General features: G+C 41.8%; 1 protein-coding gene across 1 annotated transcript; it reads left to right on the forward strand.

Annotated features, from left to right (window-relative positions):
* The first annotated feature begins 8,780 nt into the window (after nucleotides 1–8,780).
* On the forward strand, nucleotides 8,781–12,271 carry LOC121547538 (ORM1-like protein 3). The gene is made up of 4 exons (XM_041858909.1): nucleotides 8,781–9,039; nucleotides 9,541–9,756; nucleotides 10,167–10,318; nucleotides 11,403–12,271. The coding sequence occupies exons 2-4, from the start codon at nucleotides 9,583–9,585 to the stop codon at nucleotides 11,536–11,538; spliced, it is 462 nt and encodes a 153-aa protein (XP_041714843.1). The 5' UTR covers nucleotides 8,781–9,039; nucleotides 9,541–9,582; the 3' UTR covers nucleotides 11,539–12,271.
* Nucleotides 12,272–18,067: the final 5,796 nt, after the last annotated feature.

The following is an 18,067-nucleotide window of genomic DNA, read 5'->3' on the forward strand; positions in this document are numbered from 1 at the left end:
AAACTTCACGCTTTTGTTGAGTCACTGGGTTAAATGCTATTTTATTTATATCAAGACTTAGGGAAAAGTTTGATTTTCAACAAAGGCATATTGATGTGCTGTACAACAACAGCAAAAACATAAATTAACCAAAGAAAAGACTGTAGTATGTTAGCGGAAATTGAGTTTTCATAAATTTCTTCTGTTTCCCCTATAGAGAGAAAATCTCTTCTCGGTTGGACAGCTTGTTATTAGAGTTTTGCTAGTGTGTTGCTTCATGTGTTTAGAGAATGATGTCTCATGCGCTTAGCGGTTCCTCTATTTTCTTATGATTCTGTGTGTTCAGATGGTGTTTTCTTTGAAACAGAAACATGACATGACATCATGCCTTCATCTGAGTCAAAACAAGATCAATATGAGTTATTCAAAAGTTCTTTACTGTGAGATTTATTCAGCCGTTATATTTCTTACCAGACACGCAGCTATTCATCAGCCACTGAAGTAATCATCCTTTTGAGAAACATAGGCCCACATTTATTAATTGACAAATCTTGTCTAAATTATTTCCTTGATGATCTGATGATCTTTCGGACTGATGTCGTCATAGTGGCACAGGTGCCTCAAAGAGGAATTGATCATGGCTGTAATGTTCTGCTTGCAGTACCCATGAGGATCATGTTGGCCCTTCATCCAAACCTTGTCTATACTACTATAGCAACATCCCTAAGATAAACCTTTTTGTTTTGGTGACCACAAATCAAAGAACTCTCGTCTTCTCTGGTGTGGCTATAAAATGTACCCCAGTGTAGGGTTTGTCTGGTGACAACTGATGTGCTGCCTTGGGGTGGTGGTGGTGATGGTCTACCCCAGGGCAGGAGTGAGTGTGTCGGAGGGGCTGAAGGAAGGGGCTGAAAGGTTTCACAGTAGGGGCTGGGAATGTGCCCTCTGGAGTGGAGAGCTCCCTACCTACCACAGGGAGAGAGCCCAGTGACCACAGCCTAGAGGTCAGCCACAGAATACACCCCTCGTTCTCCTCCTGTATTATTCCCCACGACAAAGAAGCTGTGACCGATGCACTTTGGGACCAAATATCGCCCCACTTGAGGAAGAAAACATCAGTCACTATCCCCAAAAATGTGAGAGTCATATTGACATTAATGACATACGTCCTTGTGAAATTTGTGTGAGGATATAGTCTTGATTAATACATACCCGTCAAGATGGGGTATGTATCTGTGATGCTCACGACAAGGAACTAAGGTCTGCTTTCGATCACAGACATTGTCATGTGCTACGATGAAGGAGTTCGAAAATGTGCCGAGCTCAGCGCTTCCATTTGGACTCCAGGCATTCTTGAGGAGTGATCGACGCTTCGCGGGGCCAGGGATGGATGGATGGGGAATGTGACGAGAGCGCAATTTACGAGCGGAGGCGATGGAATGGTCTGCGGTCTGCATCTGAACAACATTGAAACCACGTTTCCCTGCAGGTCAAAGCTACAATGTGATCAACTGTCTGGAAACTTGACGATTAGAATCTACAACTCTATGAAACCTGGTCCTGAACTGTGACTCGTGGACAGTTTCCATTGTGCAGATGTAGGATCTTAATTTGAGGCAGTTTGCTACAGCAGGAAAATACTCCTGCAGCAACAGGAAATGTGAATTATTATAATTATAATTAATGGACATTTTTGTAGGGGTTGAGCCATTTTTCATAAGGGAAAATCCAGTGGATATTACAAACTTCAGAAGCCTTTTTAAACCTGAAATACACTACAAGTTTAACATTTCCCCTCTCAACTCTCTCTCTCTCTCTCTCTCTCTCTCTCTCTCTCTCTCTCTCTCTGTCTCTCTCTCTCTCTCTCTCTCTCTCTCACTCTGTCTCTCTCTACTGATTCTGAGATACAGATACAATGTAGACCTCCCACCAGTGCATGAAGTTTCCATCAGCTTGATTGGGCTGTGGTTTCAGGCTGGCTTCATCAGTGTAGAGAGTGGGAGCCATCTCAGAGGCCATGACCTCTAGGTCAGGAGTTCATCGCTCTCCAATGTTTATAAACACCAAGGGTCTTTATGAACTGATCTGTAAGGTAATGCATCATGTTCAGATCTTCTATCCATTGGATTTAGTCTGTAGACCTGATTGGTGTCAGTCTTTGAATATTCTCTCACGTTAGATATCAGGTTCCTCATTGGAGAGAGAACTTCAGACTCAAGGGCAGGTATGAAGATGACTCATGACAGCCTGAGAAGTAGGCTATTCTGTGAAACGTCAGTACTTGTTTGATCTTTGTTTGTTAACTACGTAATGTATGGATGTATGTCAAAAACTCAATAGTGACATAAAACGTGTGTGTGTCTATTCTTGTGCATGGCGTGCGCTCGTGCGTAAGCATATGTGTGTAAGTGAGAGAGAGACTATGTGCTTGTATCAGTATGTGCCCAGGAGGAGGGGGGAGGGGCACTCAGAGGACCCCTGCTGTGCTGGTTTCTACGGTGACCTGAGAAAGGCTGTAACCAGGTCCGGCTCTTTCTCAGGCCTGATCAGCGTATAACCACAAAGGAGGACATGTGTTCAGCCCCCTGCCTCCCGCCCCCTCCCACTCAATCCGACCAGCGTGGCCGGACACAGGCAGCCAATAAAACCAGGGTTAGGAGGGTGTCTACACACACTGGGCTGTAGCGAAAAAGGTTCTGAACACGCCCAACTCCACCCTCCCCTTTCTTTCATTACTTCTGTCTTAGACCGTCTTTCTGTCTTTGTTTATTTCATTCGCTCCCATTTTCTCTCCTTCCTCTGTCTCTTTCTTTCAGACTCCTAACTCTGTAAGCTCCTGACACAATGGGGTTTCCAGAAATTACTCATTTTGCCGTGGCAGTTCAGCCAATTCTCAATGCCCGTCTCCCCCTGTCATATTTGGGGTCCTGTGTCTTGCCCTGTTATGATAATGAAATGTGCTCCGTCACAATAATAATGGTGTGTGTTTGTGTGTGTTGCTTGTGTGCGTGTGCATGCACCTATGCCTCGAACATGTGTTTGACAGAGATACAATTCGATGTCTCTCAGGTTTATTGTTTCACTCCAGAACAATGCAACGATGTCTGCTTTGTGATGTGTCCCATCTGCAACCCATCATGTGTTGTGTGCTGTCATGAATGTCTGGCGCATGCTACCAGTAGGCCTCTCTGCATCCAGAGACTGCATCCTCATCCATCTGCTCTGGATCCCATCTCCCTAACGCTATAATGCTAACGTGTCCTGGAAATGGGAGCGTTTGGATAATATCGCCGCAGCCTTTGTCAGGGATTTTGTAAGCTGGGGACAAAGAGCGACAAGAACTCTTCCCCCAAACAAACCTTTTTCATTAGAGCAGCAAACACTTCATCCCTTAGCTATGCAGCAGGAGCCCCTGTTGGTGTGGAAGGCCGAGCCACTGTCACACAGGGAGGGAAGAGCCTTAAACCCTCGGTTGGCGGTCTTCAGCCGGACACTGAGCCCAAGCCTAATTAAAGGGCACTTAAGCCCCACAATGAGCCACCGTGCAGGTTTGGGGGTGGCAGGGGTCTCAGAGTGGAGGGGCAGTATTCATGACGCTCGTAAACAAGGGGGTCTGGGACCGAGAGAGAGAGAACAGAGAGAGAGAACAGAGACAGAGAGAACAGAGATGGAGAGAGAAGAGGGACTTTGGACCAGCGACTTTGTTCACACTCTTCAAGATGAAGAGTCAACAGCCAGCCCTCTTGCCATCCCCTCTAATAACCACCTTCTTCAGAGGGCCCTGCGAACACAATGCTTCTCCCACTCCCCTCCTCTTGCTCTCAATCACTGATGGGACAATGAGGGAGCCACTCCCCCCCCGCACCCGCTCCCAAGTCCTCCCACCCTCCCAAACAGACACTTATTTTATTGAAATTCTTTGGTGTTCTAATCCCCAGCTTCCTCCAGGGCCAATAATGGACTCCCTACGACATACTTTTCCAGCACCGATAGCTATCATTCTCCCAGCCCATGTCACATGTCTTCTCCTCCTCCAATGACAGCACTATATGCCTTCCCAGTCAGTGAAAATAAGCTATAGCTAGCACTGTAGCATTTGTTAGTAAAATGAAATGTAATCTTAAATCAATACAAATGTGCTGCTGAATTCAAAGGTTGATGGGAAGTCAGAGAAATCGTGTTGAAAGTTATAGTTTTTTTACTTCAATAACAGTGTCATGTTGTATTTCAAGGTGATGCTACATCTCAGAGCCAATAGCAAATGTGTCCTTCCATCATGTAGTGACCAACCTTAGTTTTGCTTTAACAAAAAATGTAGATACAGTTGAAGTCGGAAGTTTACATACACTTAGGTTGGAGTCATTAAAACTCGTTTTTCAACCACTCCACAAATTTCTTGTTAACAAACTATAGTTTTGGCAAGTCGGTTAGGACATCTACTTTGTGCATGACACAAGTAATTTTTCCAACAATTGTTTACAGACAGATGATTTCACTTATAATTCACTGTATCACAATTCCAGTGGTCAGAAGTTTACATACACTAAGTTGACTGTGCCTTTAAACAGCTTGGAAAGTTCCAGAAAATTATGGTTTTAGAAGCTTCTGATAGGCTAATTGACATCATTTGAGTTCATTGGAGGTGTACCTGTGGATGTATTTCAAGGCCTACCATCAAACTTAGCCCTGACCTCAATCCTATAGAAAATCTGTGGCCAGAACTGAAAAAGTGTGCGCGAGCAAGGAGGCCTACAAACCTGACTCAGTTACACCAGCTCTGTCAGGAGGAATGGGCCAAAATTCACTCAATTTATTGTGGAAAGCTTGTGGGAAACGTTTGACCCAAGTTAAACAATGTAAAGGCAATGCTACCAAATACTAATTGAGTGTATGTAAACTTCTGACCCACTGGGAATGTGATGAAAGAAATAAAAGCTGAAATAAATAATTCTCTCTACTATTATTCTGACATTTCACATTCTTAAAATAAAGTGGTGATCCTAACTGACCTAAGACAGGGATTTTTTACTAGGATTAAATGTCAGGAATTGTGAAAAACTGAGTTTAAATGTATTTGGCTAAGGTGTATGTAAACTTCCGACTTCAACTGTATATGGCTAGTTTTACAATTCAAATAACAAGGTATTGATTTGAGTTGTATTTTGGCAGAGGGCAACAGAATACAGAGTTGGGCAGAGACATGGGGCTGTATAATGGACTGCATGAACAATGAGCATACTACCCAACGTCATGCATTTATGTTACATTATCATACGGTTTATGACGAATGTCCAACATACCTGTCCTGTCCACCTTCACATTTATCTTGACTACATGTTCAATTGGTTCTCATTGCAGGTGTACCATTCACTCCCAGTCAGAAGAATCCCAGAAGGGGGAAGCGACCAGTTGGAAATGTGAGGATGGTGACATCTACTGGTCACATGGGATTCTTAAGGGCACATGGGATTTCTCCTTAGATAGCCAATTTTGACTTTGCAGCTGGCCTATGTAGAAAATAGAAGGAAGGGAAGCGCTGCTAGGGTCCACAATAGCATGTATTTGTAGATAGAAGCTCTTTGGTAAAAGGGGTACATTTGTCATAAAAAGAAAGGAGAACCAAGGTGCTCTTCATATAATTAATTAAAATTATTCATTTTCATGGCATGTTCAATGGAACAAAGATTCGAAAACTCTGACACGTTTCGGCTGTATGGCCTACGTAAGGGAGCACAAAGATCGGATGATACTGTGCAACAGAGGCGCAACTTTAACTGGGGACATTCAGAAATTCAAATATCATTGGAATGTGATACAAAACGAAATGCACATCAAGGTCAGACGCATTAGAACCACTAGAAAAAAACAAAGTAGTTCTAGCCTTGAATAGAAGTGGGCAAAATGGTGTTTATGTTACAGAAACGAAGTCCCTCGAGAGTAAGAGAGACAATAATGCTAGAAGTGAATCTAAGCATGAAAGGTATCTAGTCTTTAAAAGCTGTTATTACAGGCACGAGTCCTATTAACATGTTACTTTGGAAAGCCTCGCTGGGAGAGCCTCGAGGGACCAGAGTGTATAGAAATGTAATCTGCTCCAGAACATATCTGAACAACTATTAAACGTGTGTTAGCGAAAGAGATGGAAAAGAAAAAAAGACCGCAATGACTTTGAAGCTTCCATTTGAACATCCACCAAGGTAGCCAGAGTTGTTATAGGCCAGAGATCACATTTACACACACGTCAGACTCGGTGTTTATCGTATTGTAGCTCTACAATAAAACATGAAAGATATCCACAGCGGGCTGAAAATCTAGGCCCATGCTTCAGTCTATACATTACATCATGCATTACATTATGGATTCCTTATGGCAGCAAGTTTAGAAATGTTTGATGACAAGAACGTTGTCACCTCTGAGAATTATTATGGGGTAATCAGTGGCTTTGACAGTGAATATGTGTATGTCTCTATGAGTGTTGATTGAACATCTGAAGATGGTCTCATTTGATTTGAATGGATTCGATTGTTTGATTGCTTGATTTTATTTCAGTGTCATACAAACATTTAGTGCCCAGCCCATAGGGCTAATAAGACACTATTCATCAAGTACTTGTGCAACAAAACAAAATTATAAGTCATAATCGTAGCATGTACAATTACCACATTGTCCCATTATAATGATAAGGTTGCTTTATACAAACAAACACACAATACCTTGCTCCTTCTCCCCCAGTCATTGAAAATAAATTGGCCAATATCGAATACGCCCTTTCTGAAAAGGAATTCTAGCTTGTTTTTGTGATGTTGCCAGAACACTTCAGGGTGAGCATAAAAAATGTACAAAAAATAACATGTCTCAACAATGTACTTAGCTTTGAAAACAATGACAAAAGTATAGTTATTATGATATGGCCATGACTTGATAGGAGTGTTCTGTGCTGTTATGGTTTTTCTCATTGTTTCCAATGCCAGCTGTGATCTCAGAGCATTGTTCTTTATTTGCATGTGACGGTAGATCTAAGTTTACATCTCTAACACACCACTCTGTAACACCCAGGGCTATGACCATGAGATAATACCTTGTCAGCTGGCCAAACCTGTTTAATGCCACTCAATTCTGGGGTACTCTTAGAAAACAGTGGGTATCACATAACCACCCAGTTAAATGGAACATAGCTGACCCCCTCAGCTTTAGGGAACGGCATTCCCTAAATTAGTGTTTGGACTTATCTGGGGATCTAGAACATGACACTCTTCATCTTCTTTGATTTGGGAATCTCAGGCATCAACCTCGTCAGTCATTCTCACTGCTTCTAGACTAGAGGAGCCTCCACTGTCCCACCACGTATAGGAGTCAAAGGCCTCCTTTTGTGCACAAATAATAAATTATGATTGAAATGACGTCAGAGTTCTCTAAAGAGCTAGACTATTTGTTTTGATCAAATGGTGCAATTAGCAAAAATATCTATTTTGTAATACTTTATTTTACCGTAGGCCTACATTTTCCATTAGTATTGATCTATCAATTTAATATCAATATGAAAAGGCAGTCACATGTAGGCTACATAGTATACACGATATATACAAAAGTATGTGGACACTCCTTCAAATTAGTGGATTCGGCAGGTGTATAAAATCAAGCACACCGCCATGCAATCTCCATAGACAAACATTGGCAGTAGAATAGCCTTACTGAAGAGCTCAGTGACTTTCAACGTGGCACTGTCATAGGATGCCATCTTTCCAACAAGTCAGTTTGTCTAATTTCTGCCCTGCTAGAGCTGCCCCGGTCGACTGTAAGTGCTGTTATTGTTTGGGTGACAATGCCCCCGTGCACAAAGCGAGGTCCATACAGAAATAGTTTGTTGAGGTTGGTGTGGAAGAACTTGACTGGCCTGCACAGAGCCCTGACCTCAACTCCATCGGAACACCTTTGGGATGAATTGGAACGCCGACTGCAAGCCAGGCCTAATCGCACAACATCAGTGCCCGATCTCACTAATGCTCTTGTGGCTGAATTGAAGCAAGTCCCCGTAGCAATTTTCCAACATCTAGTGGAAAGCCTTCCCAGAAGAGTGGAGGCTGTTATAGCAGCAAAGGGGGGAGCAAGTCCATATTAATGCCCATGATTTTGGAATGAGATGTTCAACGACCAGATGTCCACATACTTTTGGTCATGTAGTGTACTTGGTGACATACTAGGTAGGCCTACTTTTCTTACTTCAAAGAATTTAACTCAATTGGTAACTATCTTGGTAGCTTACCAAATTAAATGTATTTTATAAAGCCCTTTTTACATCAGCAGTTGTCACAAAATGCTATACAGATACCCAGTGTAAAACCCCAAAGAGATAGCAATGCAGATGCAGAAGCAAATGGTGCCTGTAGTGCTGTATTTCATTAATTCCTAAGAAACAAATAATATATTAATTGGTTATTACTGTGTAATGACCATTTACTATGTAATTTCTCAGTGAATACTTGATGATTTCTGTACAGTAAAAATCAAGTTCCACCATTCGTTTTGATATCAAAGGTTGACCTACTGATAATAGTAATTTGATGGTCTGTGTGATGTTATAATGCTTGAAATATAACACTTTTTTCCAAATATGCCTGTTCAGTAGCCATGAAAAGTGCCCTCTCCCTCCCGTTCCTGTGACGTTGCAGGGGGGCGTTTCCCCAACTTTTCAACGCATCTATTTGAATTGGTCAATTTTACCCATGTGATGTAAAGGCACCAATCAGTGCTAAGAGCGATAAAAAAACAAAAAACATCCAAATTCGGAGCTCTGAAAATGATGACGTTCTACATGAATTGCTGGCTGGGAGTGGAAGTGGAACTATTTAGCCTGAATGTCGGGCAATAAACTGAAGGATACATGAATAACATTGCATAAGAAAGCAATAAGAAGGTATTTGAATGAATGACTAATCGAAACGATATAGCAGTCTAACCTATTGATGCCAATTACCTAACCAGAGAAGGCGATAGTGAATAAGAGGAATACAGCGATATAACGGACTGAAGCCAAAAGTGCGATTGAAGCCATTTTCTCCTGTAAGTATTATCTTGTTTTATTTAGTCTACTTTGTTTACTTATTATTGATATTGGAATACAGTAGTCCTAGTGCATGATGCAATATATTAGATCATAATGTCGTATTTCAATTTGATAATGGAAAGTTCTGGAAGAACTGAAAGAATGTGAGTTGAATCAGCCTGCCCTACATGCTGGGTCATGTAATTCTCATAGCTATTTAATGACTATTTTTGTTACTTGAAAAGTATCCAATTTTGTGTACTGTGTGACCAAGACTAATCTACTTTCTGCTACATTTCAGCAAGACTCCCTCCCCAAAGTTACACACAGCCTAGTTCAGCACTACATTCCAACTAAATTTAGCCTATCTAGGGACCCCAGCCCCTCCCAATAGGGTCTAATAATGAACAGTATATGGATGGAATAGTCAAGCTGTAGCTTAGTCGTATTGCTTGCATTATTCATAATTGCTGGCATACCTAAGGAATTACACACACCCTTCTGTTCCCAACACTCAGCGTTGACCCCCAAGCAGAAGAGGAGCGTGGTAACGTGACATCATGAACGTGGGCACGGCACACAGCGAGGTGAACCCCAACACGCGGGTAATGAACAGCCGGGGCATCTGGCTCTCCTACCTGCTGGGCATCGGCCTGCTGCATGTCATCCTGCTCAGCATCCCCTTTGCCAGCGTGCCCGTGGTCTGGACCCTCACCAACCTCATACACAACCTGGTGGGTAGTGCGCACCTTAGTAGGCTATGCCTAGGGGCACCAGTGCATCTCACTCACCCACTGTATAACATAAGTGCTGTAGGTGGATGGTCCAGTCACTGTTATTGCACACAATGGTAGTCTCCATAAGCAAACTACTCTGCAGTCTGCACTGTCATTAGGAATGGGCTGAGTGAAAGTGAATCAAATCAATAGTCCATGGGGCAGTCTTGAGCATTTGCCCCAGTTTGTGGCATTTTCATTGCTATAAAATTCACAGAACAGATCAGTTTCCACATCCTTTTTCAAAATGAATCGTTTTGCGGTTCTAGGCTACTGAACATTTCACAGTATCACTTTTGCCCATACTGTTTTTATATATACCAGCTAAAGCTTTCCTGACCGACTATTCTGTGCTGTGTGTGTTGCAGTGCATGTACCTGTTGTTACACTTGGTGAAAGGAACCCCGTTTGAGACTCCGGACCAGAGCAAGGCTCGCTTCTACACATACTGGGAGCAGATGGACTATGGTGTCCAGTTCACTGCCTCACGCAAGTTCCTCACCATCACCCCCATCGTCCTGTAAGGACCTTTACACTACCTTATGCTTTATAGACAATTTATAAAATATTAGTCTATTTACCTCTTATAATCCTTTATAAAGTATCATTTAATGCAACGGGTTACATTGGTATTTTAGTAGTAATAGGACTGTGGGCCTCCCGAGTGGCGCAGCGGTCTAAGGCACTGCATCGCAGTGCTAGAGGCTTCACTACAGTTCGATCCCAGGCTGTGTCGCAGCCGGCCGCGACCTGAAGACCCATGAGGCGGCGCACAATTGGCCCAGCGTCGTCCGGGTTAGGAGAGGGTTTGGCCGGCAGGGATGTCCTTGTCCCATCGCGCTCTAGCGACTCCTTGTGGCGGGCCGGGAGCATGCACGCTGACTTCGGTCGCCAGTTGTACAGTGTTTCCTCCGACACATTGGTGCGGCTGGCTTCCGGGTTAAGCGAGCAGTGTGTCAAGAAACAGTGCGGCTTGGCAGGGTCGTGTTTCGGAGGACGCATGGCTCTCGACCTTCGCCTCTCCCGAGTCTGTAGGGGAGTTGCAGTGATGGTACAAGACTGTAACTACCAATTGGATATCACGAAATTGGGGAGAAAAAGGGGTAAAAAGTACACAAAAAATAAATAAATAAAAGTAATAGGACTGTGACGTGAAGCATTAGCCTATTTTTTAAGTACTGTTTGTTTCCCCACTGTCCTTGTTAATGACTTCAGCAGCCTCATCCAGCCAGTCTGTGGGCAGTGGGGAGTATGGGCTGCAGTGGTGCCTGCTGTCAGCGGAAGGCTCTATTTAAAGACACTGCTGACAGATGCTTTGTCACTAATGCTTAGTCAATGAACCATGATGGATCTATTTGCAGATACGTCCTCTTCTGAATTTTTTGGGAGGATAAATTACATTTTTATTTTAGTCCTTGTCACTTTGATCTTCAAAAGTCCTCCACAACAGTTGACATGTTCACATGTGGCATTGTGAATTGGAAAGACATGTAACTGTCGACCAAAAAAACAGATACCTGTTCAGGGAGACCTTCACCCAGCTACAGTCTTTCTTTGACCTACCCTTTCTTTCTCTCCCTCATACATTCTCCCTCTCCCCATAGCTACATCCTCACCAGCTTCTACACCAAGTATGACCGGGCCCACTTTGTGTTCAATACGGTCTCCCTGATGACAGTGCTCATTCCCAAACTCCCCCAGCTTCACGGAGTCCGGATCTTTGGAATTAACAAGTACTGATGGGGCGGAAGAGGACACCGCCATTCCTCCATCTCCCTGTGGACTGTGAACACAGAGTATCAGGCCCCTCCGCATTGGCCCCCGGCCCATAAGGATCCATGGCCGCTCTCTGGCTCCCAGTGCTATTGAGCACTCAGCTAAATGAAACCTATGGGCGATACTCAACACAGAATTGACTTAAAGAGCTCGGCTGGGTCCAAGCTCCTATGTGGTCCTATTGAAGCTGTGTTGTGGTGTTTATTTGTGGTTCCCTTTATGTCAGTTTTATTTAATTCACAGAGAACACTGCAAGTTAAGCCTTGGAGGACATACAGTAGTATGAGATGTATCGAGATTGAGTTACAATGTGGAGAGGAGAAACCTCTGAGCAGTTTGCTCCTGAGAAAAGTGAGACTCAGACATTTTGTAACCAGGGAGACACTTTAGCATCTTGTCCTCACAAGGCTCATCCTCTCTGTCTCTCGAAAGGACAGACTGCTAGAGAAAGGGTTAGCTAGGGAGTTGCTCTGACTGTCGCAGTGGTCAGACGGGAGGGACCGCAGGGTTTATATTTAGCCCCCCTGACCACTAACAGTCTAAGTTAGGAAAGTTTAAGGAACACTTATTTTATCTGATCATTCCATATTTGGATTGCCTTGTTCGGATTTGAACAAGAGTAGGACATAAAAGACTGTAGAAACATCAGGAAGTCAGCTCCAAGTGATTTCAATTTAAGAAATCTGTTCCCAAGTATTCCCACACGTAATAGAGAGACACATGATCATATATATACAAATGTAAACAAGGTTTGAAATGATTATGTTTTAGTCAAACATTATATCTGTTTGGGCTTCTTGCGGTCAATTTGCAGTCTACAAATTATTTGTAATTGTGTTCCGGGCTCCCGACCATCCGCTCAAGAACAAATTGGCCGGGAGTTTGCCACATACCATGTATTTCCGTACTTCGAGCAGAGTCATCATGTCAACATGTCAACAACAACAACAAGTGTTTTTAAAAAGGGGAAACTGAAACTGAGAACTACTCAGCACAACGTGTTGTATTTAGAACTCATACTCACAATTTACTCTGAGTGAAGAGAGGTTGTGATAATTGAGATGAATGTTCGTTTGAAATGATTTTCCAGTGTCTTTCACACAGCTTTAGATAACCCAGTCAGTATTTGTGGCTATGAAAGGGAGAAAATAACTTAGTGTAACATTTTCATATCCACAAAATGCACTATAATCGAATATGAATGGCTTCAGTGGATTTTACTCAGTGCAGAGAAGATTAATTAATTACACTCATGATTGACAGGGTTTCAATTTACAACCATTGTAGAGATACTGCATATTGTTTTCTATTGGAAGTAAAAACCAAAGTATGTGAGTGGTATAGAGTATGTACGCCTTCCTAGTTTGTTAGCACAGTAAGTAGCAATGAACATGAGTGTTTTTCAATGTGTGTGAGGTCTGTTGTACAGTAGCAATGTGAAGTTTATGTGTGATCTGACTGGTACAGATCACAGGACTTTATTCATTTGATTGTGTAACAACATTACAGTTTTATGAAATTGTAGGTACTCGCTTGATAGTGGTTAGGAAAAATATTGCTTAGGGTTTTTTTGGCACTTAAGTTCAGAAGGAGGATGGACTATTGTAAATACATTTTACAAAGTAAAACCTATAACGATGAGGGTTAAAGGTTTTGTGTTTTTGTTTTGTCAAGAGTAGGCCTACGTGGAAAAACGTATTTTTCTACGGTTACTACGGGCAAGCAAACAGTTTTTTCTTAGTGAATTAGTGAAAACCTGTACATGATAGGCACTATTTAGTTCAACCACACAGAATAATATGCTTGTATTTGGTTTCAGTGAATGAGGGTCGTTTCAGTTGGTGTACCAATATTATTCAAATACATAAAGTATACCTGAATACAGTTGGGAAATTCCTGAGAAATGTACAGTAGCAAGCGATATTAACATAACTTATGTTGGCGTTACACCTTTATCAGTATTTTTTCATTGTGTATAAAAACCTATCCAGGCCTTGAGGTCCTCCTATCTTCAGAAGAACTCTGCTCACGTTTAAAGTTGAGCAGAAAAAATCCATTATGAAATTGGTAATTTTCTAAATGGTAATTTTAAGTAGTGTTTAGCTGAAAACATGCTAGCTTATGCATAGACAAATCTATTTGTTACATATGATAATAGTATAATGTTTAGGTTGGTTAAACAACAAAACAGTTGTGCCACAGAAATGCGTTGGCTAAGTTGCTGAGACATGGACGTTGCCAATTGGTTTAGAATCTAGACCTTGTCCGTATTAGCTAAGCCTTAATTATTAATAGCATACTATTTATATTAGTGTTGATTTTGAACACTTAGGCCTGTGCTGTCTTTCAACCCCTACTTGGAACAAAACTAGTCACACAACTCTAGATAGTAATCCATGGGTATTGCAACCCGAATCCAATTAGTGTTGTTTGGAACGTTAGAACCCAAAGCCAGCAGCTTGTTAAACATTGATTGAGGGGAGGGTAATAGTGATAGTGGTGAAAGTGAGTATTCAGGTGTCACTTAACCAGCCTTGCTAGCCACAGACTGGCACTAAACCTACAGCTGACAGATGTAACCTTACAGAAAAACCACATGATTTCACATTTCATGTGAAAACGTGTTTTTGGACCACTTAACATGTTTTCACACGTGTAGTTTCATGTAATCACATGTTGCTTTACATGTTGTCACATTATCACATTAACTTCACATAAGATCACATGAAAACGTGTTTTTTGAACACTTCGTGTGTTCACGTGTGAAATTCATGTGGTATGGGGTAGGCCTTTATTGTTCCAGAAGTAAGTGTCTCCCTTCATACAGTACAATCCATTTCAGTAGACTAAAGCGGTTGGCTAATCTATTAATATGTACGACAGTGACTTGTGTCCTGTTCATAGCATAATGTTTTCTATTTACAAATGCATTGTATAGCATTGTGAATTATAGCTGATGTTGTTGAATTAGATATATATTTTCCAGGTTGAGATGCTACAGTTGTCACCTAAGGTGTTTTATGATCTAATTATACATTTCCAAAATGTTTGTCTTTGTATGACCTTTTTCTCAATATTTTTAGATATAGTAGTGATAATCTACAATGACACATAGGAAAAGTAAGAGATGGATATGCACTTTACGTAGTTAAAGTAGATTTATTTTCTCTCTGGCAGCGAATATACAATAGTTTATTAATAATAGATTTGCGTTAGTACTTTGAACTCGTTAGATTTGTATAATATTAAGGAAATTCTGTTTATTCAGAATCCACTAAACAAAAATATGAATGCAACATGCAACAATTTAAAAGATTTTACTGAGTTACAGTTCATATAAGGAAATCAGTTAATTGAAATAAATGAATTAGACCCTAATCTATGGATTTCAAATGACTGGGCAGCCATGGGTGGGCGCCATGGGTTGGGTGGGCGCCATGGGTTGGGTGGGCCCACCCACTGACGTCTCTCTTCCAGACAAGCTAAACACCTTCTTCGCCCGCTTTGAGGATAACACAGTGACTGAGTTTATCATGAAGTGTATAGGTGATGTTGTGCCCACTGTGACTATTAAAACCTACCCTAACCAGAAACCACTGTACTCATATCCTTCCATACCCTTGTCTGTACATAATGCCCTGAATCTATTCTACAACGCCCGGAAATCTGCCCCTTTTTTTCTCTGTACCCAACGCACTAGAAGACCAGTTCTTAAAGCCTTTAGCCGTATCCTTATTCTACTCCTCCTCTGTTCCTCTGGTGATGTAGAGGTTAACCCAGGCCCTGTTGCCCCAAGTATCACTCCTACTCCCCAGGCGTTATCATTTGTTGACTTCTGTAACCGTAAAAGCCTTGGTTTCTTGCACGTTAACATCAGAAGCCTCCTCCCTAAGTTTGAGTTATTCACTGTGTTAGCACACTCCGCCAACCCTGATGTTCTAGCAGTGTCTGAATCCTGGCTTAGGAAGGCCACCAAAAATTCAGAAATGTCCATCCCCAATCGATAGAACTGCCAAAGGGGGTGGGGTTGCAATCTACTGAAGAGAGAGCCTGCAGAGCTCTATCATACTATCCAGGTCTGTGCCCAAACAGTTTGAGCTTCTACTTCTAAAAATCCACCTTTCCAGAAATAAGTCTCTCACTGTTGCCACTTGCTACAGACCCCCCTCAGCCCCGAGCTGTGCCCTGGACACCATATGTGAACTGATTGCCCCCCATCTATCCTCAGAGTTTGTACTGCTTGGTGACCTAAACTGGGATATGCTTAACACCCCGGCCAACCTACAATCTAAACTAGATGCCCTCAATCTCACACAAATGATCAACGAACCTACCAGGTACAACCCTAAATCTGTAAACATGGGCACCCTCATAGATATCATCCTGACAAATGTACCCTCTAAATACACCTCCGCTGTCTTCAACCAGGATCTCAGCGATCACTGCCTTATTGCCTGCATCCATAATGGGTCCGCAGTCAAATAACCACCCCTCATCACTGTCAAACGCTCCCTAAAACACTTTAGTGAGCAGGCCTTTCTAATTGACCTGGCCCGGGTATCCTGGATGGATATTGACCTCATTCCGTCAGTAGAGGATGCCTAGTTGTTCTTTAAAAGTGCTTTCCTCTCAATCTTAAATAAGCATGCCCCATTCAAAAAATTCAGAACTAAGAACAGATATAGCCCCTGGTTCTCCTCAGACTTGACTGCCCTTTACCCTTTTTGTGCGTATGGAACAATTCTTGGATCTTTTATTTCAGCTCATGAAACATGGGACCAACACTTTACATGTTGCGTTTATATTTTTGTTCAGTATAGTATCTGAATGTTTTCAGAACAGGTTTGTCTAGGCTTGTGTCTTTAACAAGATTACTTGATAGTTTTGTTAAACTATGACACAACATTTTTTTTTGTTTAATTTTATTTCACCTTTATTTAACCAGGTAAGCCAGTTGAGAACAAGTTCTCATTTACAATTGCGACCTGGCCAAGATAAAGCAAAGCAGTGCGATAAAAACAACAACACATAGTTACATATGGGGTAAACAAAACATAAAGTCAAAAATACAACAGAAAATATATATACAGTGTGTGCGAATGTAGTAAATTATGGAGGTAAGGCAATAAATAGGCCATAGTGCAAAATAGTTAAAATTTCGTATTAACACTGGAATGATAGATGTGCAAAAGATGATGTGCAAATAGAGATACTGGGGTGCAAATTAGCAAAATAAATAACAATATGGGGATGAGGTACATCAAAAAGAAAGGAGGACCAAGGCACTCTTCATATAATTAAATAAAATGCCTTTATTAGTATGGCATGTTCAATAGAAACAAGATTGTGCTCAATTGCCCTCAGCTATGTTTAGACTGTTGTTGTTCATGTTTTGCTGGTTTCTAGTGTACTATGGAATATATTGCTTTCTTATTTTTGACTCTTTTCCCAGTCATATTTAAGGTTAGAACTACCTTTCTAAGTGTTCTGATACTTCTAACTTGGAGTTGTATTTGTATGATAACATAGTTACAGTATTTCACTTTTTAATGTGTATAGTATTGCTTACTAGGTGTGTCCAATGAACTTTGTAACCACTCCCTCTTCAAATTAGGGCTAATTGGAAAAGCTGTTCAAAAGAGGACATTGTATTATTTCTTTGTACTCCCTGACAGCCGAAACGTGCCAGATGTAAAAAAAAAAATCTTGTTTCTATTGAACATGCCATACTAATAATGGCATTTAAATTATTTATATGAAGAGTGCCTTGGTCCTCCTTTCTTTTTGATGACCAATTCACCCCTTTGACCAAAGAGCACCTTCTGTCTACTAACATGTACTATTGTGTACCTTAGTAGCGCTTCCCTTCCTCCTCTTTCTACATGGGGATGAGGTAGTTGGATGGGCTAATTACAGATGGGCTGTGTACAGGTGCAGTGATCGGTAAGCTGCTCTGACAACTGACGCCTAAAGTTAGTGAGGGAGATAAGAGTCTCCAGCATCAGAGATTTTTGCAGTTCGTTCCAGTCATTGGCAGCAGAGAACTGGAAGGAATGGCGGCCAAAGGAGGTGTTGGCTTTGGGGATGACCAGTGAGATATACCTGCTGGAGCGCAGACTACGGGTGGGTATTGCTATGGTGACCAGTGAGCTAAGATAAGACAGGGATTTGCCTAGCAGTGATTTATAGATGACCTGGAGCCAGTGGGTTTGGCGACTAATATGTAGTGAGGGCCAGCCAACAAGAGCGTACAGGTCACAATGGTGGGTAGTATATGGGGCTTTGGTGACAAAACGGATGGCACTGTGATAGACTACATCCAATTTGCTGAGTAGAGTGTTGGACGCTATTTTGTAAATGACATCGCTGAAGTCAAGGATCGGTAGGATCGTCAGTTTTATGAGGGCATGTTTGGCAGCATGAGTGAAGGAGGCTTTGTTGCGAAATAGGAAGCTGATTCTAGATCTAACTTTTGATTGGAGATGCTTGATGT

Source organism: Coregonus clupeaformis, chromosome 1 (genome assembly GCF_020615455.1).
Source record: "Coregonus clupeaformis isolate EN_2021a chromosome 1, ASM2061545v1, whole genome shotgun sequence".
In the NCBI taxonomy this organism is placed as follows: Eukaryota; Metazoa; Chordata; class Actinopteri; order Salmoniformes; family Salmonidae; genus Coregonus; species Coregonus clupeaformis.